General features: G+C 40.0%; 1 protein-coding gene across 1 annotated transcript; it reads right to left on the bottom strand.

The window, feature by feature from the left end:
• Positions 3885 to 5994, bottom strand: LOC109822662. The gene is made up of 3 exons (XM_020388892.1): positions 5740 to 5994; positions 4766 to 4996; positions 3885 to 4693 (listed from the first exon to the last, which is right to left on the bottom strand). Exons 2-3 carry the CDS (start codon positions 4932 to 4934, stop codon positions 3945 to 3947), a joined length of 918 nt encoding a protein of 305 aa, XP_020244481.1. The 5' UTR covers positions 4935 to 4996; positions 5740 to 5994; the 3' UTR covers positions 3885 to 3944.

Below are 24513 nucleotides of genomic sequence, written 5' to 3'. Positions count from 1 at the left end.
GGGGCAAACTATCTACGTCATCTCCAATGTTAACCCAGTCAGAATATTCATGACACAACCTGCTTTCATGAACTGGCGGTTAGCGAAATGGGCTTTACTGCTGTCCCAATACGACTTGCATTTTAAACAAAAAAAATCAGTTAAGGGACAAGCTATTTGTGATCTCCTGGCGGCAAACCCAACTACAGATACCGCCGAGGTGTACGATGATTTGCCAGATGAAACCCACAAAGTCAACGTAACCTCCCATCAACAGGTGTGGCGTTTGTACTTCGACGGGGCCTCTCGAGCGACCAATGTAGCAAGTGCTCCTGGACCCTCTAAGATTTCCTCCGGAGTTGGAGTTGTCTTAGTTTCCCCAGGAAAACACGTGATGCCTAGAGCTTACTCGCTGACCGAGCTGTGCTCGAACAACGTAGCTGAGTATAATGCGCTGCTTATTGGACTCAGCTTTGCCAAAGAGCTGGGGGTCGAATATCTCGAAGCTTTCGGTGATTCTCAGCTAGTAGTTAAACAAATTCAGGGAGAGTATGAGGTCAGAAATCAAGACTTAATACCATACCACAAGGTGGCCGTTGAGATGGCAGAATCGTTTGAAGGATTCTTCATCGAATACATTCCACGCTTACAAAATATGTACGTAGACGCGCTTGCAGCATTAGCTGTGTCCCTGGCACAACCTCCCAAAACGGAACAGTTCGTTACGGTGAGAACTCACCAACTCTTCGTGCCGGTAAGAACTCACCAACTCTTAGTGTCAATCTACGATGAAGATGACAAAGAAGAGGATGTTAAGGAGGTATATTCAACTCAAGTCGAGTTTGAACCCCGAGATTGGCGTTTCCCTATCATCGATTATGTCTTACATGGAATCTTACCAGAAGACGTGAAGGAGAGGGACTCAATCCGACGAAGAGCACCAAGATTCTACTATAACACGGAGAGTCGAACGCTATATCGCAGGGGGTACGATGACTTGCTACTACGTTGCTTATCGATTAAAGAAGCAGAAGAAGTCCTGAAAGAGACGCACGAAGGGGTTTGCGGTGCACACAAACTTGGCCCCAAACTTTATGATCGCACCATGATCAAAGATGCAGTCGCATATGCCCGGAAGTGTCATGCGTGTCAAGTGCACGCGAATTATATGCACCAACCCCCGGAGCATTTACATCCTTCGGCGACCTCGTGGCCTTTTGAGATTTGGTGAATGGATATTGTTGGACCCATAAATCCCCCGTCAGTCAGAGGTGACCGATTTATTCTCGCGATTACCGATTACTTCTCCAAATGGGCTGAAGCGATTCCGCTCAGGGAAGTTAAGACAAGCAACGTTATCGCATTCATCAAACACCATATCATTTACCGATATGGTGTCCCAAGACGGATTATACACGACAATGGTCCTCAATTCGTCAGCAATGCCTACATTAAGTATTGCGAGAAGTTCAGAATTCAGGACCTCTCGTCAACAGCGTACAATCCCATAGCAAACGGATTAGCTGAAGCCTTTAACAAGACTATCATCAAGCTTCTATCAAAACTCATGAAGACTAACAAACGAGATTGGGATGATAAACTCGGCAAAGCACTATAGGCTTACCGTACCACAGTTCGCACGCCTACTGGCGCAACCCCGTATTCTTTGGTGTACGGGTGTGAAGTCATCCTTCTGTTGGAAATACAGATTTCATCTCTTCGAATCGCTCACGCAACCCAGATGACGACAGAAGAACAACATCAGAAACGTCTCGAAGAACTCGAAATGCTCGATGAAAAGCGCTTAGAAGCTCAACAACACATTGAGTTTTACCAAGCCAGAATTTCTCGAGCTTTCGACAAGAAGGTTCGACAACGGAGTTTTAAATAAGGAGATTTGGTCTTAACTGAAAGACGGCCTATGATCCTTAACTCCAAGAAGAAATGTAAATTTGAACCCAAATGGGAGGGACCATTCGTAGTAGAGACAGTCTACTCGAGTGGCGCATATCGCCTAATTACCAAGGATGGTGGTCGGCTTATGATGCCGATAAACGACAAGTTCTTGAAAAAGTACTATCCTTAGTATTTTCAGGATAACCAATGTATCGGGAAGTTCCCAGAAGAATACCGCATGTGATATTCTTAGGGATAACCCCTTGCTATGAAAGTAATGAATAAGAAATCCACACTTGGACTCTGAATGTATTCAAAGCTGAAGCATATTTTATTGTTAATATCGAATTCACAAACTCTCATGAGTTATTTTGTTGAGACGAGATTCAATCCTTTTGACAGATCAACCTTTCCTCACAAAATCCACCACTGATCAAGTCAATTGACAGTGGGCCCACTAAAATTTCTATCCGCCAATTTACGGCGATTCTCAAAACTTGACGTGTTAAGTCCTAATCACTTAACATCAAAATTTCCCATTGAGTGGCTAGTACAAACCAGTATTTCTACTGATACCCGTATTCCGCTCTCTTTGCTTTCATGTCAAACCTATAATAGTTAGGGCCAAAGCCAGATTCTCCTCTCGATTCCTTCCATGAACGAGAGGTCCATTTTAAATTCGAGCAATCAAACCTATAAAAGTTAGGATTGTCTCCGACTTCACTTAGTCAAACCTGCAGATAGTTAGAACTAAGATAGAGTCATCCCTTTCGATAAACGAAAGACTTCCAGAAATTCCTTTTCAGCCAAACCTATAAAAGTTAGGGTCGAAATCAGAATTTCCCCTCAATAAATGAGGAACTCTTTTCTCAGCCAAACCTATAAAAGTTAGGGTCGAAATCAGAATTTCCCCTCAATAAATGAGGAACTCTTTTCTTAGATCAAACAACCAATCCTATAAAAGTTAGGGTCGTTTGAATCTTTTCGATTCTCGGAGTGGAGATCCCACTTTTAGTTTCATCTTTCCGGATTCTGAGGGGTGGAAATCCCACCTCGAGTTTCCTTTCCAACTGGAGATAGAATATAAAATTCTTCCTACTCGGTGTTGAAAGATAGAATATAAAATTCTTCCTCTTTTATTTTTTGGGTTCGTCTTTACCCTAAACAAGACCTGGAGCCAAGAATATAAAATTATTCCACTCCAACATCGGGTTCGTCTTTACCCCGAGAAAAGACATAATTCTCAACTTCAAATCCGTACATTCCATGCACGGGGAATTTTATCTCGACTCCTAAATAGAGATAAGTCTACGCCTAACACGCGTTGCCGGTTTAGTCTTTCACCGATTGAAAAAGACACCAGAGTATAATTCTGGGGACTTTTATCTCGAATCCTAAGTAGGGATGAGTCAACGTCTAATATGCGTTGCCGGGTACCATATTCCCGTAAGAAATGGTGAAGTCTATGTATTCAAAATCATAACACTAAATCTAAGAGAATTAACTCTCTTAGCGCAACGTTACATGTGAAACGGATTTTAATAATTCACATGATAGCCCGATTCAAACGGTAATCGGTAAAGGCACATCAAACCCGTTGAAGGCTGGGGGTTTGCTAAAAATCCTAAAGTCTATGTCTAACACACATCGCCGGTTTAGTCTTTCACCGATTGAAAAAGACACCAGAATCTAAGTCTGGGGAATTTACCCCGCAGCCTAAGAAGGGGTAAGTCAACGCCTAAAACACGCGTTGCCGTTTAGTCTACTCCAACGAGAAAGACGAAGCATATGTATTCAAAGTCATAGCACCAAGTCTAAGTGAATTAATTCTCTTAGCGTAACGTTATGTGCGGAACGGATCCAAAATAATCCGCACATTAACCCGACTCAAACGGTAGTCGGTAAAGGCTCATCAAACCCGTTGAAGGCTGGGGGTTTGCCAAAAATCCCACAAGTATTATGGTTGATTATTCCATACGGAGTAAGACATCATAATAAATGAGACATAATGAATGAAAAAGACATATTTTCTATTAATAAAATTGAGTTTGCAGGTACAAAAGTCATGGTCAATCTACATGAAGCTTATGGCTAAGAACTTGTTGCTCTAACTTAGATAATTCCACAGTATAAGCTTGCTCAAGCTCACTCCGTATCGTGATCTTCATAGAGTCTTCATCAGCAGCCAATACCTTCACGGCCTCCGCTTTCGTCGCAGCCAACTTCTCCTTAGTGAGTGTCAGCTGTCCAGACGTCTCCTCTCGAGCGTGCTCCGCATGTACCCTCGTTATCTTCAAAGCAGCTTGAGCGTCCTTCGCTGCTTTTAACTCTAGCTCGAGTCGTGCTATAGTAGCATCACCTGATGCAAGAGAGGAATCAATATTGTAAAGAATTGTTGATCTGCCAGCATAAGCCGCTTCCATTTGGTGAACAAGACCCTCCGCTTCTCGAATCTTAGAATCAACAGATATTTGAGCTTCGCGCCATGCTTGTAACTTGGCTTCCATCTGAGCGTCTACATATGAAGAAACTCCGGCTACCTGAAATCCCTTCAGCTTTGCAAGTTCGCACTCAAGGCAAACCAAGTCTGCAGTAATAATGTCCGCCAGGTCTGAATACCCTTGACTCCTTAGAAGAGTCACTTGGTTGTCGAGATATGACTTGAAGAGACTAATAGAAAGCCCGTTGCGGAGGAGATTGTCAACCATCTCGTTCACGAACGAGAAGAAAGAGCGAATTTCCATGCGAAGGAGAATTTTATCTGGGTCGTTATTAGATAGTAGCGCCGTGACGAGATCATAAAGCTGAGTTGAGAGTCCTAAAAAGAAGAGTAGCTATTTAGGAATCTTAGTCCGAATAGTTTCAAGATAAATATCGAAACAGGGCTCACCAATAACTACTGAAGGTTCTCTAGTTTGACACTCTGCGTTCGACACCCCTTGCACGCTTGTATAAGTTGTCGAAGTTATTGCGGATGTAATAATCGCAGATGTACCGACTTCTTCAGTTGGTCTTGCGATTTTTTCAGCTGGGTAGACCCCCGCAGCTGCAGTAGTCATCTCGGTTGCCAGGGTCGTGTGCTGAGTTTGGGCCACTGACGACTGAGTTTCTATTATAGTTCCTGCCAACAGCAAGAAATCAAGACCCTCAGGATCATCAGATATCCCAACAATAGTAGCTGCATCAGTCTTAACGACTGGTCCTACAAGTATGACTCCCTTAAGGATTAAAGTGAAACCGATAAGGGAATAATTTTTATAAAAGAACAAAATCCAAAATTTTCGGTTTTCTCCTAAAATTAAAGAGTGCGGACTGCAATATCAAATCATGAACACAAGCCATGCTCACCAAACTCAACAAAATTTCGGCCATGAGTGAGTTCATCCAAAATTCGGTTCTTTCCCAAGAATAAATAGTTGAGGACTGCAGTTATCAAGTCATGAAGTGAGTTCATCCAAAATTCGGTTCTTTCCCAAGAATAAATAGTTGAGGACTGCAGTTATCAAGTCATGAACACAACAGAAGCCAAAAATTCGTCTTTCCCAAGAATAAATAGTTGAGGACTGCAGTTATCAAGTCATGAACACAACAGAAGCCAAAAATTCGGACATTGCACAAATTCAAGAATAAAATCAAGATTTTCGGCTATCTATATATATGCATGAAAAAAAAAGAAAAAAAAAGAAAGAGCATGAAATCAAGCATGGAATAATCCACATCCAAGTTTCCGGCCATGTACAGTCAATTTTCGGCTACCAACAAACCCAATGCAATTTGAGGAATTAGGGTTTCAAACACCCCATACAACCAAGTATCCAAGACTAAGAGTTCAACCAAAATCGAAACAAGGACAATGGAAGTTACCTGAATTCGAAGAAGAATCAAGGAGGAAGAAGACCCGTTGAAACAAAATCCACCAAGTGCCCCAATCCACAGCCGAAACCCTAGCTCCCAAAAAAACCACGAATCCAACTGATTGTAGAGGTATGGAGGAGAAGGAAGTGAAGGATTTAAAGAAAGGGGTTTTGCTTGAGTTGGAATTTTGAAGCTGGAGGAGTTCTTGGAGGGTTAGAAAACCGAAGATGGGGGAAGAACAAGAGAGATGGAACCGGAGCTTGAAGAAAGAAGGAAAATCGGGATTTTTTTATCCCTTTTCACCCCCCTCCCTCCCCCCCCCCGCGGGTCGGATTAATCCGACCCGCGATCACGCGGGTCGGATCCATCTGACCCGCGTGAACGCGGGTCGGATCCATCTGACCCGCGTGAACGCGGGTCAGATCCAGTTTGGCGCCCATTTTGCTGTATTTTCGCCTGTTTTCACCCGTTTTTCGAATGTTCGGAGTCCAACCTCATCTCCCGGATAATTTCGCGGCATTTTCGCTCATATTTGGAACGTTTCAGAGTTCAATTTCATCTCCCGGATAATTTGGCGGCATTTTCACTCAGATTCGGAATTTTCGGAGTTCAATTTCATTTCCCGGATAATTTCGCGATATTTTCGCCTATTTTCAGAATATTCGGGACCCAATTTTGTATTTTGGGTGATTTCATGGCATTTTAGCCCACTTTTGGAATATTCGGAGTCCGAATTCATATTTTCGATCGTTCTACGACGTTTTCGCCCATCATCGGAATATTCGAGAGCCAATTTTATATTTCCAGATAACTTTGAAGCATTCCGGTCACTTTCAGGGTATTCGGGTCCTACGTAAACTCCAACGGGTACATGAGTCTAAACTGTTTCCCATCTTGACAGGAAGTTCTTGGAGAATATTACATATAATAATTCTTAAGGATAACCTGGCAACCTCCGACGGGTACACGAGGTTAAACTGATTCCCAAAACTCCCAGGAGTATACGAGTATAAACTGGTTCTCCTCAGATCGATTCGAAACCCTAAGGTCAACGCCGGTCAGCGCGTAGCCCTAGGTCAACGCCGGTCAACGCGTTGCGATAAAAGTCAACACCGATCGATTCGAAACCCTAAGGTCAACGTCGGTCAACGCGTAGCCCAACACCGATCAACGCGTTGCGATAAAAGTCAACGCCGATCGATTCGAAACCCTAAGGTCAACACCGTTCAACGCGTAGCCCTAGGTCAACGCCGGCCAACGCGTTGCGATAAAAGTCAACGCCGATCGATTTGAAACCCTAAGGTCAACGCCGTTCAACGCGTAGCCCTAGGTCAACAACGGTCAACGCGTTGCGATAAAAGTCAATGCCGATCGATTCGAAACCCTAAAGTCAACGCGGAGCAACGCGTAGCCCTAGGTCAACGCCGGTCAGCGCGTTGCGATGCAGATAATTAATCCAAAAGTCAACTCAATAACACGAGTCAAAGTCTACTCACCAATTTTGGTTCAAGGCTTCAATAACGGTCAGACGATAAACGCATTACCGGGAGAATCTTAGCTATTCGACAAAATACAGAATATGCTAAAATATGGAGAAGTCAAGAATCGAAATCATCTGTAGGTCCCTTAACACTGACTGAAGGTGGGGATCCATCATATCCAAAGCATTTCAGACTCCTCTATAAAAGAATGAGGCTGAAACACTTTGGAGGGGGTATCTGTAGGCGTCTAAAATTGTCTACGAGAGCCCGCACGAAGCTCGAAGCAATGAATGGGCGAGTCAAGAAGATTCACCTAATCGGCTTGTACACGCCGGTCAACACGCGTACGTCAAATCATCTCGTGCGCATCGATCAAACGCGTACACGTCAACCAGCTCGTGCGCGTCGGTCGACGCGCGCACGCCAATCAGTCCGCGCGCATCAATCAACACGCGTATATTAACCAAAGCGCGTTCGACGGTCGGTCTTGCGGCATTGCGAAAAAAGTCAACAAATCGACCAAACACGCGAAAAGAACAAGTCTCGGAAGAAAGAGAACAGAAAAAAGGAAAAGTCGGCAAAACCGCGCGAGCGCAGGACGGAACGAACCGACCCACGCAAGTGCGGGTCGGGTCAATCCGACCCGCAATTGTGCAGGTCGGATTGGTCCGACCCGCACAAGCGCGGGTCGGATTGGTCCGACCCACGATTGTGCGGGTCGGATTGGTCCGACCCGCGCAAGCGCAGGTCGGATGGATCCGACCCACGCCGCGCAGTCCGGAACCTGAAACATGTTTTGACGGTTTTAAAGTTGTTTTCACAGGATTTATTTGTTATAGGGGTTTCCAACTAACTTGATATCATCCCCAAACGTGGTTAGGCTGTTGTTAACTGAAGATAGAGCCAAATCACTTGTTAAACGTGGTTAGGCTGTTGTTAACTGAAGATAGAGCCAAATCACTTGTTCTCATCCAAATAACCGCATCTGAGGCCTATAAATATGAGCCAAAGTGAAGATAGAGCCAAATCACTTGTTCTCATCCAAATAACCGCATCTGAGGCCTATAAATATGAGCCAAATGCCTCCATTTTCGAGATCTGGAATTTTACCAAGAGGACGAGGTGCTGCTGGATTGGGGAGTCAAGGAGCACGAAATTTCAGCGAAGGCGAACGAGATCCCGGCGAACTTCGGCACAAAGGAGAAGCCCTTCGAAGGATCTGAAGTCCGTATATCCGTTCCTTGAGATTAGGCTTTGTCTTAATCTCGAGAAGAGCCCTGATTTCGCTTTGTCGATTTCAGCGCTTCAAGCAAATACCCCTTTGGTGAGGTAGAAGCTCTGCCCAATTTGTTGACCCTATAGTTTTGATGATGATTTGACAAACAATTTATTACTAATAAGTTTTCTAGTGTTTTTGTGTTTATGGTCTCTTTTCAGGTATTTCAACACAAGTCAATCAAGCGTTAAAGATTCAAGTTCTATTGTGTGGTTTTACCTAGGTATATTGTTTAGTTTACTTACATATATTGTATGATGATATCTAAGCTCAATATAATTGTTTAGTACACTTACATATATTATATGATTATATCTAAGCTCAATATATGTACACTTAACACGATTTTTGATGTTTTCTATCATATAAATGATTCTTCATCAAACGTTGTTACAATAACTTTTATCTCATGTTTACAGCTCTTTCCTACTTCATTTTATATACATATATTATATGTACAATATATATATGAATATTTACAAGTCCTATATCAACTTTCACTTTCATAAAAATACAGGTTTTCTAAGCATTTTTCAAAAACAGGTAGTTTTCACAAACGAAAATTGTTTTTCCACAAATTCCTTTTCAAACATGTTTATTTCATCATTTAGAAACTTTTCCCAAAGTTTCACTATTTTTGGATGTGATGCCCAAAACCTGTCAGTATTGCCTATATCAGTTTTCGGTCGACCGGCCCGGTTGACCGACAGTGGTTTTATGAGCTCATGCTCGCGGTCGACCGCACCGGTCGACCGAGAGAATTTCCGGTCGACCGAGAGAATTTCCGGTCGACCGAAAATTCCGTCGGTCGACCGCCATCTCTAAACCCTGATTCTTTGAGTTTTTGTGCTTCGCGGTCGACCGGACCGGTCGACCGCCGAACGGTCAGAATGTTACAATGGCTAGTTTTTCAAAATTGGTTTTGGACTTTTGCTCAGTTGTTTGCTGCTGTATTGGGGTACTATATATACCCCATTGCTACTCTTCCTCATTATCACCAAGAAATCCAAGTTTGCTGTTTAACAAGATATTAATTGTGTTTAAGAGCTGTTTAAGAGTTGTTTCATTAATCAGTTTTCAAGAGAAGTTTTTCTACAACAAGAAGAGGCTTTCAAATTCTATTGAGATCATCATTTCTTCAGCTCATCTTGTCATTGAGAAGTTTTCTAAACTCTTTCCTATATAGCTTATTATTTCACTTTCATTTGATTAGCTATATTTATTGAGTTTTAGTTATTGAGTTTCATTCACTATTGTCACACACACTTATTGAGCTTAATATTCTCATATTATATATCGTGGGTTGTGGGGTGTGATTTAGTGAGTGTGAGCTTTATTGTGTTCTCACTTGTTAATTAAGAGCAAATCATTGTATTTAACTTTTATTTGTGAGAATCATTTGTAATACACTTGTACACCGAGAGAGGAGAGGTTGTAATCGAGCACTTGAGGAGGAGGACACGGGCTAGGTTCCTACACTTAGTGTGTAAAGTGTGATTGTTGAGTGATTGTGTAGTGTGAGAGTTTTCGGTGAACTTGTAAACCGAGTGTGTAGAAGTTCCGGCTTCCAAACCGGATTGTGATAGTGGATATCTCCTCGAGGTGAGGAGCGGGGACGTAGGTCGTGGGGACGAACCTCGTGAACATATCGTGTGTTTGTGTTTTGCTTGTCTCATATTTTATTTGTGCATATTCTTATCAGTCTTATTGCTCTTATTGTTCATATCTATCTCTTGCAAGAACATATTGATCTATATAATTTTAATTAGGATTTTATTGGAATTAGATTAGCATAAAACCCTAATCCCCCCCCCCCCTCTAGGGTCTAACAATTGATGGAAAATTATTGAGGATGCTTATGTTGTTCCTATTTTGGAAAAATCAAAATGGTGTGACAATGACAAAAGATTGTTTAACATGAATAAGCTTTTGTTAGAATATTTGATTAACGCTTTTCACTCATCGTTTTCTAACAAATTTGCTAATTTTGATAGTGCTTATGTCTTATGGAAATTTATTGAAGCACATGAAGGAGAATTGGAGGCAATTCAACAAGTATTGGAAAATCCCGCTTTGAGTTCTAAAGAAGTCTCATCTCCATGTACAATACCACTAGGTGATAACCCTAGTGAGGTATGCGATAACGATGATATTATTACTTTTGATGAACTTGCTCTTGAGTTTGAAAAATTACACAATTGCTATATTGATGTAAAGAGTAAGTATGTTAATATGAAATCCACTCATGAAACACTAGCTACTAAGTTTAATTTTATTGCAAATGAAAATATAATTCTTAAAGAATGCAATGAAAATTTGAAAATTAAAAATGCTAGTTTGCTTCATGAAAAACGTGATGCTATGTTAGAAGTAGATAAGTTGAAATCTATGATGAGTAATCTTGTTTATCCTACTTCTAGTAGCAATGCTTGTATGCACAATGATGAGTTGAATCAAATGAGAAAAAGAATATCTATCTTAGATTCAACACTAAACACTTGTATTGCTAATAATAAAAAGCTTATGGACTTATGTGCAAAGTTCAATGTTAATTCTTCTAAGAAACCTATTCACTATGCACATATGTATGACAAAATTCACAAATGTTCTATTTGCGGTCTTAAAGGCCATTTAGCTCAATTTTGTCATAATGCACCAAAAATTGACAAACCTATTCATGATTGTGCATCCCATCAAGCTTCCTCATCACATACACATGTACACACACATAGTGTAAATCATAAACATGCTCATGTGTATAAATGTGATTATTGTGGTCGCTTTGGTCATTTGACCATGTTTTGTTTCGATTTGAAAAGAAATTTTCGTTTGCAAAATAATTACAAAGAAAAATCTATTTTTGCAAATGAACCACGTGCATTCCATTTCAGTCAACGTAAACCATTTAAACCTCTACATTGCACAAATTGCAATCGTATGAGTCACGTTTACAATTTTTGCTTTGATCATATCGGTGCACAAAATACGCCCAAACGGGTTCATAACCCTAGGGCCTTGGATTTAAATGCTAGGGGTCATGTCCCAAGTTCTAGTGGTACCAAAATGATTTGGGTACCAAAAAGACTTGTATAGTATTTCTTTTGTTTTTGATGGTTTGTTTTGTTTTTGTTCTTATTTTGAATAAATTTTTTTTTGAGCTTTGTATGACAAATTATAATCTTTATGTTAAAAATAAATTATTTGTATGTTTTTCTAATTAAAAACACTTATAAAACTCTTAGTATTTTATAAAACAGTTTTCCAAAAGGTCAAAATTATAAAAACTCTCAAAACAATTTTTTTTCATCACCTGTGCTTTTCAGTTTCTCGCGGTCGACCGACCCGGTCGACCGACGGTCTTTCTGTAATCGTTCCGGTCGATCGCGTCGGTCGACCGAAATTAAATTCCTGCAGCAGTGATGTTTTTGACTTATCGGGTTTCGGTTTTATTGGGTATTTGTTTTGAACCCGTCTTGCTTATCACCATTAATCTTTCTTCTGGATCAATCCCAGCCGTTCCTTCATCATCTCCTTGACCCGACTCTTCATTTTTCCCCTCATTTCGAAATTTTTCCCCAACCTATCGTTTCTCTTCACGGTCGCCTGCATCCATCGACCGAAATTCCCTTTCTCCGTCGATTTCTGCCAGATTTTGCTAGGTAATGATCTCCTTCTCATCTAGTTGATCCTATTTCATTACTCTAGTGTTTATTCTTCTTAATCTAGGGTTTCTGTTTTTAGGGCAATTTGTTAATTTGCTCTAAATTCTTTATTGTTTACAGGAAATTGATAATTTCTTTTATCTATCATGCCTCCTAAGCCCTCCAAAAAGAGATCTAAACCTGAAACTAGTTCCTCCTCTATAAAAGCTTCACATTATGAGGATTATCTGCTTTTTAAATCTCTTGTTAGGAAATATAGGGAATTGTGTAAATTGAAAATTCTCCCAACTAGGTATATCAAATATCCTGAGCTATTCATGTATGACACTCAGTCTATCCTTCATAATGTTGGGTTAGATAGATTGCTAGATGAGGTATATAAAGTTACTTTCTATCCTTTTTTAGTTTATCTGTTTTATGCAAATCTGTCCACATCATCCTCTGCTGATGGTAGTTTGACCATTACCTCATCTGTGAAAAATATTGCAATATCCTTTTCTGCCAACGAACTTGCGGGGATTCTTGAAATCCCAACAGGTGACATTGATCTCGTGTCCATTGAGCTTAGTGATCCTGCTGTCAACCAACTAATGTTTAAACCCGGATTCTCTTATCCTATGAACAACAATTCACTTAATCCAATTGCCAAACTCATTGCTAGAATTGTTGCTCAAAACTTGATTCCTAAGACCGGTAGTTTTGATCACTTTGCTTCTGATAAGATTAATGCTGTTTATGCCATTTTTGCCAAAATCAAAGTAGATTGGGCAACTGTCTTTGTCAATAACATGGCATCAAAGCATACCAAGTTTCTACCTTTTGGCTCCTTTCTCACCCTCATCTTTCAACACTTCAATGTTGACCTCACCAATGAAACCAAGATTGAATCTAAGAGAGATTTCTTTGATAATGTTTCCCTTTCTAGAATGCAAATGTCCATTGACTCCACTCCTTCATCATCTTCTCGCTCCCGTTCTAGAGCCTCTACCTCATCCTCTTCTGATATTTGTGACCGACTGGACCGTCTTGAGACTCAGTTCTCAAACGTTCAGAATCAGGTCTCAACTATTCAAAGGGATGTTAGGACAATTCTTTCATATCAGCGTCAGTCTCTAGGGATTCCGGATCCCTCTTCTAGTTCTGAGTCTGATTCTGGTGAGGACCATGCTGATTGTTCAGGCTCTTCTGATGATGGTGATGATGATGATGGTGATGATGGTGATGGCAGATGATGGTGATGACTGCTTTGAGTTCCTTTATGTGATGATCATATTTGTTTTGATGTTCTATTTTGGGTTGTAAAACTTGATAACTCTATTTTATTTGAGTGTAATAACTCTATGATGCTTTGTGGAACAAACTATGTATGGATTTAAGTGACCTTTTATGTCTGTTTTGTGTGACCTTTATGTTTTGTATATTTATGCACATCTATGATGCTTAAATGATGATTTGTGATTGTTTGTGCTAGTTTATCATTTTATGATCAATGCATGGTTAAGACAATAATCATGTTTTGTTTGTAGAAATTGAGTATGTTGTCAAAGGGGGAGAAAAATCCACATATAGCTCATATAAGCTCATATACTTATTCATATTCATATGTGAGTTTATGTGACCATTCATGCATGTTTTGTCTATGTTTTGGCTAATATGTGGGTTATCAGTTTATATTTCATATTTATGTATAAATTGTTTGCCATCATCAAAAAGGGGGAGATTGTTGACCCTATAGTTTTGATGATGATTTGACAAACAATTTATTACTAATAAGTTTTCTAGTGTTTTTGTGTTTATGGTCTCTTTTCAGGTATTTCAACACAAGTCAGTCAAGCGTTAAAGATTCAAGTTCAATTGTGTGGTTTTACCTAGGTATATTGTTTAGTACACTTACATATATTGTATGATTATATCTAAGCTCAATATATGTACACTTAACACGATTTTTGATGTTTTCTATCATATAAATGATTCTTCATCAAACGTTGTTACAATAACTTTTATCTCATGTTTACAGCTCTTTCCTACTTCATTATATACATATATTATATGTACAATATATATATGAATATTTACAAGTCCTATATCAACTTTCACTTTCATAAAAATACAAGTTTTCTAAGCATTTTTCAAAAACAGATAGTTTTCACAAACGAAAATTGTTTTTCCACAAATTCCTTTTCAAACATGTTTATTTCATCATTTAGAAACTTTCCCCAAAGTTTCACTATTTTTGGATGTGATTTGATATTTTTAACGAATTTTCAAAACTGCCCAAAACCTGTCAGTATTGCCTATATCAGTTTTCGGTCGACCGGCCCGGTCGACCGACAGTGGTTTTATGAGCTCATGCTCGCGGTCGACCGCACCGGTCGACCGAGAGAATTTCCGGTCGACCGAAAATTCCGTCGGTCGACCGCCAGCTCTAAACCCTGATTCTTTGAGTTTTTGTGCTTCGCGGTCGACCGGACCGATCGACCGCCGAACGGTCAGAATGTTTCAACGGCTAGTTTTTCACAGCTGTTTTCAAAATTGGTTTTGGACTTTTGCTCAGTTGTTTGCTGCTGTATTAGGGTACTATATATACCCCATTGCTGCTCTTCCTCATTATCACCAAGAAATCCAAGTTTGTTGTTTAACAAGATATTAATTGTGTTTAAGAGCTGTTTAAGAGTTGTTTTATTAATCAGTTTTCAAGAGAAGTTTTTCTACAACAAGAAGAGGCTTTCAAATTCTATTGAGAGCATCATTTCATCAGCTCATCTTGTCATTGAGAAGTTTTCTAAACTCTTTCCTATATAGCTTATTATTTCACTTTCATTTGATTAGCTATATTTATTGAGTTTTAGTTATTGAGTTTCATTCACTATTGTCACACACACTTATTGAGCTTAATATTCTCATATTATATATCGTGGGTTGTGGGGTGTGATTTAGTGAGTGTGAGCTTTATTGTGTTCTCACTTGTTAATTAAGAGCAAATCATTGTATTTAACTTTTATTTGTGAGAATCATTTGTAATACACTTGTACACCGAGAGAAGTGTGAGGAGAGAGAGACGGGGTCAAATCCAATAGGAGTGGCGTCGATTGACGAACCTAGGGAGAGGTTGTGATCGAGCACTTGAGGAGGAGGACACGGGCTAGGTTCCTACACTTAGTGTGTAAAGTGTGATTGTTGAGTGATTGTGTAATGTGAGAGTTTTCGGTGAACTTGTAAACCGAGTGTGTAGAAGTTCCGGCTTCCAAACCGGATTGTGATAGTGGATATCTCCTCGAGGTGAGGAGCGGGGACGTAGGTCGTGGGGACCGAACCTCGTGAACATATCGTGTGTTTGTGTTTTGTTTGTCTCATATTTTATTTGTGCATATTCTTATCAGTCTTATTGCTCTTATTGTTCATATCTATCTCTTGCAAGAACATATTGATCTATATAATTTTAATTAGGATTTTATTGGAATTAGATTAGCATAAAACCCTAATCACCCCCCCCCCCTCTAGGGTCTAACAATTGGTATCAGAGCTTGGTGCTCTTTGATTTAAGGACTAACCGCCTTGAGTTAAAGATCCAAGTTATTGCATTTGTGCCAATTGTGTTTATTTTCAAGAGAGTTGTAATTGTTTTATTTTTATTATTTGAATTCATTTGTAACGGTTAAAGGTTAATGAAATCAATGATGAAGGCAGCTTTCGACGAAAACAACAAATAAATCAAATCATACCAACCTTATAGATTTGATTGTTCAAGTAGAGAAAATACACTATGTTGCACTGTCATAGTACTGTAGTATGCCTCTAAGTAGAGAAATGAAAACTGAATAATTAACAATTGGAGCATATTTTAAGGGGTAAAATCAGACGTGACATAAACAACAAAAAAAATCTTGAATATTTTCAGAAGCAAAGAGAAGAAAATTGATGCAAACATATCCCAAATTTTAAAATTAGGAAGAGAACATAACAATTTAAGTAGAGTCAGCCTGCAACCTCTGCTTCCCCAAAGTCTTTGACCATAAAAAGGACGAGATAGCATAAAGGATCTTGAGAGATATCATCACTTAAAAACAGTCGAAAAAAGTTTTTTCATATAAATGATAGGCAATAAGAATATTACGATTCACACTTACCTGTAATGGATATTTCACAAATGCAGGTTCATAGCGGTTAGAACGACGAGGAAAGGTGTTGACTGAGCAGCTGCTTTTGTACTTAGGCAACCCAAACAACAACAACTGTGCTATAGAGGAAAAACTTTATGGAGTCTTTCGGCTTCCAAAGTAATATAAAGTCCAGTCCACAATCAAAAAATAATTAGAGATTTAAAATAATTTTGTATATTCCTCTGTATTTCCTTTGCGATGCACGTATATATGTTCGTACATGCCCCAAAAGTCTAGTTTCTATAATTGTTATCTGAAATATTTGTTAGCTAGACAAAAGAATATTTGACCTTACCACACACACCACCGTCATCTCCGCATCAAAACCTGAAATTATGATGAGATGGAGATATTTAACTTACAGCTTTATATAAGGGTTATATATATATATATATGGATTTGATAGCGAAAAAAATTAAAGAGTGTAGGAGCCGTATAATAGCATTTCAGTAGGGTAATGCAGAAGCATAAATCTACTTATTGCTAGATTAATTGGAGCTTAGGTTAGTTGAAGAGAGATGCATATACCTATGAAGAAGTCAACAGAAACTAATTTGTCCCAGACTCTACAATTAACAACATCACAAACTCACAAATTAAATAGCAACTATGACAGAAAGATACGAACACTTCGCTGCGTCTTGAACCCAAAAAGTATGACAGAAATATGTTGTTACAGAGGAAAAACTTTGCATTCTGATAGAATTAGGCATGCATGCTTAATTTGTGATTTTCGAATTTCTCCCGTACCGTACCGGTGAGGAAAAAGAACGTGGAAAATTCAGTCTATTTTTCTTACGAATTTCTCCCGTTTTCTTTTTCTTTTTACTTTTTTTTAAACCAAACAGTTAAAAGTGATTTTCTTACTCACTTTCTTGTCCTTTCTTCCAAATTCTATCGAACCAAACACAACCTTAGAGATTTATGCTGAAAGTTCTCTTATTTTATTTTTAAATTCTTATTTATTATATTTTTAATTAACTCTTCAAAGTGCCAAGTTGAAAATTAAACAGAATTCATGTTAATTGCTGCTAAGTACAAATACCCTACTTCAATAGCTTATCAATTCGTCTGTAGTTTTCTCTTTTTTTTTTTAACATTTTTTAAGTAATGGGCCTAATTAGGCATGCATGCTTTATATGCGGCCCAATCCATATTTAGGATTACTCACTAAAGGGCTGTCTGGTTGGCTGAGAAACTCAGAAAAAGAAATCAAAACACCCGACACACCATGTGAAGGTGTTTGATTTCCTTTTATTGTGTTTGGTTGAGAGAGGAAAAAAAAAAGAAATGTTGTGCATGTGAGACCCGCCCACTAGTAAGATATTGGTGCTATGGGTCCTAAATTTAAGAAAACTCATTTCCTCATAAAAAGTCATGAAATTGGCTTGAAAACGTGGAAATGGGTCCCACAACCTATTTCTTATGAGTAATCTCCCAAACTTAGGTTTATAGGAAATGAACCAAACAACCCCTAAATCACTAGCTGCCTTGTTGTGTGCGCATAAAATTAATCGGCATATAAAAGGTTTTTAAAGTAACTTAACTATTCATGTGAGAATCAAATGACCAACAACATTTTTTTTTACCCAACCAAAATGTGAGCTCTAATATGGCTTTGCTTTTAGTAGTAAGGTTGGACCAATTGGTACACCATGACTTTTAATATCTAATTTGAGTGATCATTGTTGTTTATTTTCCTTTTTTTCTAGGAGTAGTAGAAAATTTGAAAAGATGTACCCACTAGTAAGATAATAGTGCTACGAGTCCCAAATTTAAGGAAACTCATTTCCTCCCAAAAAGTCATGAAATGGGCTTGAAAACATGAGAATGGGTCCCACAACCTATTTCTCATGAGTAATCTCCCAAACTTAGGTTTATAGGAAATGAACCAAACAGCCTCTAAATCACTAGCTGCCTTGTTGTGCGCGCATAAAATTAATCGGCATATAAAAGGTTTTTAACGTAACTTAACTATTCATGTGAGAATCAAATGACCAAGAACATATTTTTTTTACCCAACCAAAATGTGAGCTCTAATATGGCTTTGCTTTTAGCACTAAGGTAAGGTTGGACCAATTGGTACACCAGACTTTTAATATCTAATTTGAGTGATCATTGTTGTCCCAAAAAAAATGGATACAGGATATGGAATATATTCAATAGAGTACATAGCCAGATTATTAAAAGAGTTGGACACAAACATGTATCTAATTTTCTATGCAATCATTAAATTTTTCTAATTGGATAATGCTAATGCTTTTGGTTGGTTAGATACCGTGCGCACCAAATGTTCTCCCGTAAACAACACCAAATGTTCTCCCTTAAACAAATAAGAGATGGTATTCTATTATCGATTCCTTTTTTACCTCTGATTCTTACCTTTTTTTGGTTGCACAATTAATCCTTGCCATTTCAGACATAGATTAATTCTCACTAAAGGGTTTGGATTCACTCATTTTTATTACGTGCAGGGGTGAACGCGTGACCAGTGGGGGCCACTGCAATTGAGAATGAGGCCACGTTCTCAAGCCATTCACGCGTTTTCATTTTGTTGCTGCGTTTTCATTAACGCGTAAAGGCCCACCCGAAGACCCAGCTATATATATAGCATAGTTATCAAACCTAAAAATTGGAGAAGGCTGAGGGGGAAAACGGCGGCGTGCAATTGAGGGGGTGTCTGCGGCTTTGGAGCAGGCGCAAAAGAAAAACGCCGGGGAGAACTCTGTTTTGGTGTGCATGCAAGGCAGAATTAGTGAGGAGAGAAAAAGTGTTTTGGAGGTTGACCTTTTCTTGAGAAGAAAAGCAAGGAGCCTATTTGAGGGTTTAGATTGTGAGAGTTGTAAACCCATTGTATTCTTTTTCTCTTTAATAGTAGATCCCCCCTCCTTGCCCCGTGGACGTAGGCAGTTTGCCGAACCACGTAAAAATTGATTGTTTGAGTTTGTGGCCATTGTAATAGTTTTTTAGGATCCCTCGACGCGCACCTAGAGCTGACGAGAGGAAGAGCAAATATCCCACTTTGATGGGATATTAGGCTTTCAGATTCTTGTTCCCTTTGAGAAACAAGAATTCTTATCGATCTTTCTCTCTTATTGTGCACCAGAAACTCTGCCGAAATTTCCGCTGCGCACAACAAGTGGTATCAGAGATCGGGCTACGCTTGGGCTATTTGGAGGAGTAGATCAATTTGGAGGCTCGTGAGATGCGAGGTTTTGGATGCGCTGAACGCGCAGAATTTGGAGGATACATTGGAGTTAGATGGCAAGCCAGATGAGATTGAAGAGAAGGTTTGGAAGAAGATGAATCGAACGGCGTGTGGTGTGATTAGGTCTTGTTTGACTCAAGATCTAAAATATGATGTGATGAATGAGACTTCTGCGAAGAAGATTTGGGAGATTCTCGAAAGCAAGTATTTGACCAAGAGTGTGGAAAATCGCTTGCATTTGAAGAGGAGACTTTATCGTTTCCAGTTGAAGAAGGGAACCTCCATTAGAGATCACATGAACCACTACACAAAGCTTCTTGCGGATTTGGCGAATGTGGATGTCAAGATTGAAGATGAGGACAAGGCGTTGCTGTTGTTGAGTTCCTTGCCCGACGAGGAATATGAGACCTTCGTTCTTACTCTGATTAATGGGAAGGCATCACTTTCGTATAGTGAGGTCACCGCTGCACTTGTGAATTATCAGCTTCGAAAGAAGGATAAGGAGGCTTCAGTTGAGCCGGTAGCGGAGGCGTTGGTCGCAAGAGGGAAGGGTCCAAACCGAAAGAATTGGAAGTCACAGTCTAGAGTAGGAAAAGATCAGTGTGCTTGGTGCAAGGAGACTGGTCATTGGAAGAAAGACTGCCCAAAGCTCGACGAATGGATGAAGAATAAGCAGAAGGGAAAAGGGAAGCAACCATCATCAGAAGCAAACATCGTATCGGATGGTAATAATTCTGACTCTTCTATTTATTCGCTTTCTATCAGTCCTACAGATAGCTATTCGGAGGAATCTGAATGGATGTTGGATAGTGGTGCGACCTATCATGTGTGCCCTAGAAGGGAATGGTTCTCCAGTTTTGAGAAGCTGGTGGATAGTGGTGTGGTGTACATGGCTGATAACCGTGCATGCCAGATCCTTGGGATAGGAAGAATTCGCATAAAGATGTTTGACGGGACTGTTAGAGAGTTAAACGATGTGAGATATGTTCCTTCTTTGAGGAAGAACTTGATCTCGATTGGAGCTTTGGTTGGAGAGGGTCTGAAGGTTCATGTTGAGGACATGGTTCTCGAGATTGCGAGAGACTCTCGTATTTTGATGAAGGGCGTCAGGAGAAATAACCTGTATTACTTGACTGGAGGTATAGTAACAGGTGGAGAGCTGATGACTTCTGTTGATTCGTCTAGACTGCGGCATTTGGGGCTTGGCCATTCCAGTATTGATTCCTCGCATAGATTGAAAGAGGGTGCAAAGACCTGCAGTTTGAAGTCCAGTGAACATGTTGATGTGAGCAAGAAGACCGAGGTGAAGTGTGGCACCTCTATTCACCGTGCTAAGGGTCGTTCTGGAGGAGTTCACGTGGATGTTTGGGGGCCTTCCAAGGGGGCATCATTGGGAGGTAATAGGCGTTTGGTTTCCTTTGTTGGTGGCTGTTCTAGGCGTGTTTGGGTTGCAACCAAATCCCCTATGGATAAAGTCCTAGTAGTCTCTAACGGTTTGAAGAAGTGTGTGATAGACAGAAAGGTGAAGGTACTCCATTCTGGTGGGAAGTACAAGATGGACCTGTTTCTGTAGTGGAGCCGAGCTCACGGCATTTCGAGACACTTAGTTAGAAAGGAAATCTTAGGGCAACTAGATAAGGTGACAAATTTGGAGAACCGTGCCTTGCTGGAGGAGGATCGGTGTTTGTTGTCAAGCAATGGTCTGCAGAAGAGTTTCTGGACAGAGGCTTCGACATATTTAGGTCATCATATTAAAGAGTTGTCAACTGCTGTGATTGGAGGTAAAACTCCATTGGAAGATAGGTCTGATGGTGTCACTTTGGATGAGGTTTTGATGAGGAAGCCAATTGGCTCTCAGCAGGTGGAGAGTTTTGCACAGACCTTAGAGGTATCGCAGCAGGTGGAGATTGATGCTACTCCACATTGGGTGGGGATTTTCCCACATACTCCAGGTCATTCTGCATTGGTTGGGATTCCAGCTGAGGTGACACAACATGGAAGTCATTTGGATTCGGATGCAGATGAAGAGTTGGGTTTTGATTCGAGTGCAGCTGATAGATACAGTTTGGATATGACCATTGGCTCACCTCAGGTGGAGGTGTTTGAGGCCATTGGAGGTGCTATCAGTCGCAGAGTTGATGATATTGGAGAAGGGTTACGAACTCTTCTAGTGGATTGAGGCCTTTGGAGGCCATTTGGGGGGACTACGTTCGGCTTGATTTCTTGGGGAAGAGGATACGTAGGCAGTCTTTATGATGCAGCCGGTTTGGATTAGTTGATTTTGATGGGGTGAGATCGATTTAGTGAGTTGATACCGACGTTTGGAGTTTGTTCGCAATCTCATTTGGGTTCTCGACTTGTTGTGGATTGAGTCCGTTATCGTGAACTGTTTCACTTCGTACTGGACGCAACAAGTGAGACATTTGGTTTGTTTGGTGTCGGCTTGGTTTTGGAAGAAAACTTCGCCGAGGTGGAGAATTGTGAACGCGTGACCAGTGGGGGCCACTGCAATTGAGAATGAGGCCACGTTCTCAAGCCATTCACGCGTTTTCATTTTGTTGCTGCGTTTTCATTAACGCGTAAAGGCCCACCCGAAGACCCAGCTATATATATAGCATAGTTATCAAACCTAAAAATTGGAGAAGGCTGAGGGGGAAAACGGCGGCGTGCAATTGAGGGGGTGTCTGCGGCTTTGGAGCAGGCGCAAAAGAAAAACGCCGGGGAGAACTCTGTTTTGGTGTGCATGCAAGGCAGAATTAGTGAGGAGAGAAAAAGTGTTTTGGAGGTTGACCTTTTCTTGAGAAGAAAAGCAAGGAGCCTATTTGAGGGTTTAGATTGTAAGAGTTGTAAACCCATTGTATTCTTTTTCTCTTTAATAGTAGATCCCCCCTCCTTGCCCCGTGGACGTAGGCAGTTTGCCGAACCACGTAAAAATTGATTGTTTGAGTTTGTGGCCATTGTAATAGTTTTTTAGGATCCCTCGACGCGCAGTCCTAGAGCTGACGAGAGGAAGAACAAATATCCCACTTTGATGGGATATTAGGCTTTCAGATTCTTGTTCCCTTTGAGTAACAAGAATTCTTATCGATCTTTCTCTCTTATTGTGCACCAGAAACTCTGCCGAAATTTCCGCCGCGCACAACAGCAGGGGGCTTAACAACATTGATAAGGGGTGCCGAGACTAAATACTGCTTGCATGGTGTTTCAATTGCCGAAGGATGTCTGAGGATTTCTTATCTTTTTTTCCACGGAGGTAGTCTTTTATTTTTCAAAGCACAAAGAATGAAAGCAAATTGGTGACAGATATACTGGAAACATACGAACGAGCCTCGGGGCAAATTATAAAAAAAGCGATTTGCTCGCGGGTGACCCGCGAGCCATCAACTCGCAGAGAGGTGAACAGGGGGCGGGCCCCACTGCTGTGGGGCCCGCCCCCCCGTTCAACTCTCTGCGAGTTGATGGCTCCCGGTTCACCCGCGACCCAAATGCAAGAGTTCATTATAAATCTCAAAAATGTGGTGTATAGCAAAAATATATCAAATGTTGATGGTGGTGCACGCACAGAAACTCTTGGTGTTAGGACCTGTTTGTTTGCTTATTTTCTGGGGTTGTAATACTGTAGAAGTCAGATGCTACAGTATTATCCCTCGCTCGGTTTGGTTTGTTCCAATGGGTGCGGTATTGTAACCGAGTTGGCAGGCACTTAGCATTTCCCAGCAAGGAGCAAGGAATTGGGCTCACATTACTGTAGCAATTAGAGATGATTGAACCACTCGATTCCTTGTTACTGTAGCTACTGCGCGTTTTTACAAAAAGTAACCAAACAGGCCCTTAGTGCAGTAGACAAACTTGACAAATATCTAAGGCTACCCCCAGCGTTTCTTACCTCGAAGAAGGATATTTTTGCTAATATTAAAGAAAGAGTATGATCTAAAATTCAATTGTTCCTCTACTTTAACATCCTGTGGATCTTTTAGTAGGCCGGTATATCTCATTATTCTAACAAAATTTTCAAATGCACGCGGTCTCATTCTAACATAAGCCTAAAATTACACTAACCAATATTCCCCCTGAGCACCATAGCTCGGTTGGTATTGTGACGTGGACTGCAGGAGTCCTGCAAAAACAAATCTAAGCTATTTTGTGCATGCGACTAAGTTTAACATCTAACATTTGTTGAAATCTGAATCATATTACGTAGCGATATAATTTTTTGAAATCCTCTTCACGCATTAGATGGGATTTTAGTCTTCCTCTCGAGTATTATTTCGAAGGTCTCTTCTCACTATATCAAGATCCTAAAATTGCGATGATAGTTGAAGTTCTAATTCTAGACTCTACGAGTATTGGTTCAATATTCTGTTTATACAGATTTTTTACTGTTTATAATAAATTTAGTTACTAAATTTTATACCCTGTTTGCGCTAGTTGAAGTAATTACATGCAAACCTGATATCATTTTTTTACTCTCATCGAAGGCTTAAAGCATATATGGTAGCATAGTGACGTAGCGGAAGCATAATCAAAAGTGATAATTGCTCGTTCTCGTACGAGCAAAATAACACAAATCCTAAAAATCATAGGAATAGAAAACTTCTGAAATAATAATGATCAAGCTGAAAATAACATAGAATTTCTAAAATATATAGGGTATGAAACAAAAATAACATCCTAAAATAAAGAGACTACTGAATTAAAGAGATTTCCTAAAATAACTAGAAACTAAAATAAATCAGAATTTTCATGCGCAGTTGAGCCTGAAGTCGAATATCTTTGAACATGAACCACTTGGACCGTAAATTAATTTTATGTATAGAGCACTTCCAGAATTTTCTAAAAACATATAATAATAAAAATTCTATGGAGCTAGTGAAAAGATATGATCCTCCAACATTGCATTTCAGAATTTTCCTGAAAATACCCGTCTTCGCATGATCCAATTTCTCCCGAAAATATCAATCATTACTTCTGCATCAAGTAGAATGGAGGTAAGGAA

This window comes from Asparagus officinalis, chromosome 8 (assembly GCF_001876935.1).
Source record: "Asparagus officinalis chromosome 8, Aspof.V1, whole genome shotgun sequence".
In the NCBI taxonomy this organism is placed as follows: Eukaryota; Viridiplantae; Streptophyta; class Magnoliopsida; order Asparagales; family Asparagaceae; genus Asparagus; species Asparagus officinalis.
This window is presented reverse-complemented; position numbering and strand designations above follow the sequence as displayed.

Coding starts and splice junctions, on each gene's coding strand:
- LOC109822662 (XM_020388892.1), bottom strand. CDS start 4,934: ATGACTACTGCAGCTGCGGGGGTCTACCCAGCTGAAAAAATCGCAAGA. Junction 4,694..4,765: donor AGAACCTTCAGTAGTTATTG/GTGAGCCCTGTT, acceptor TCTTCTTTTTAG/GACTCTCAACTCAGCTTTAT.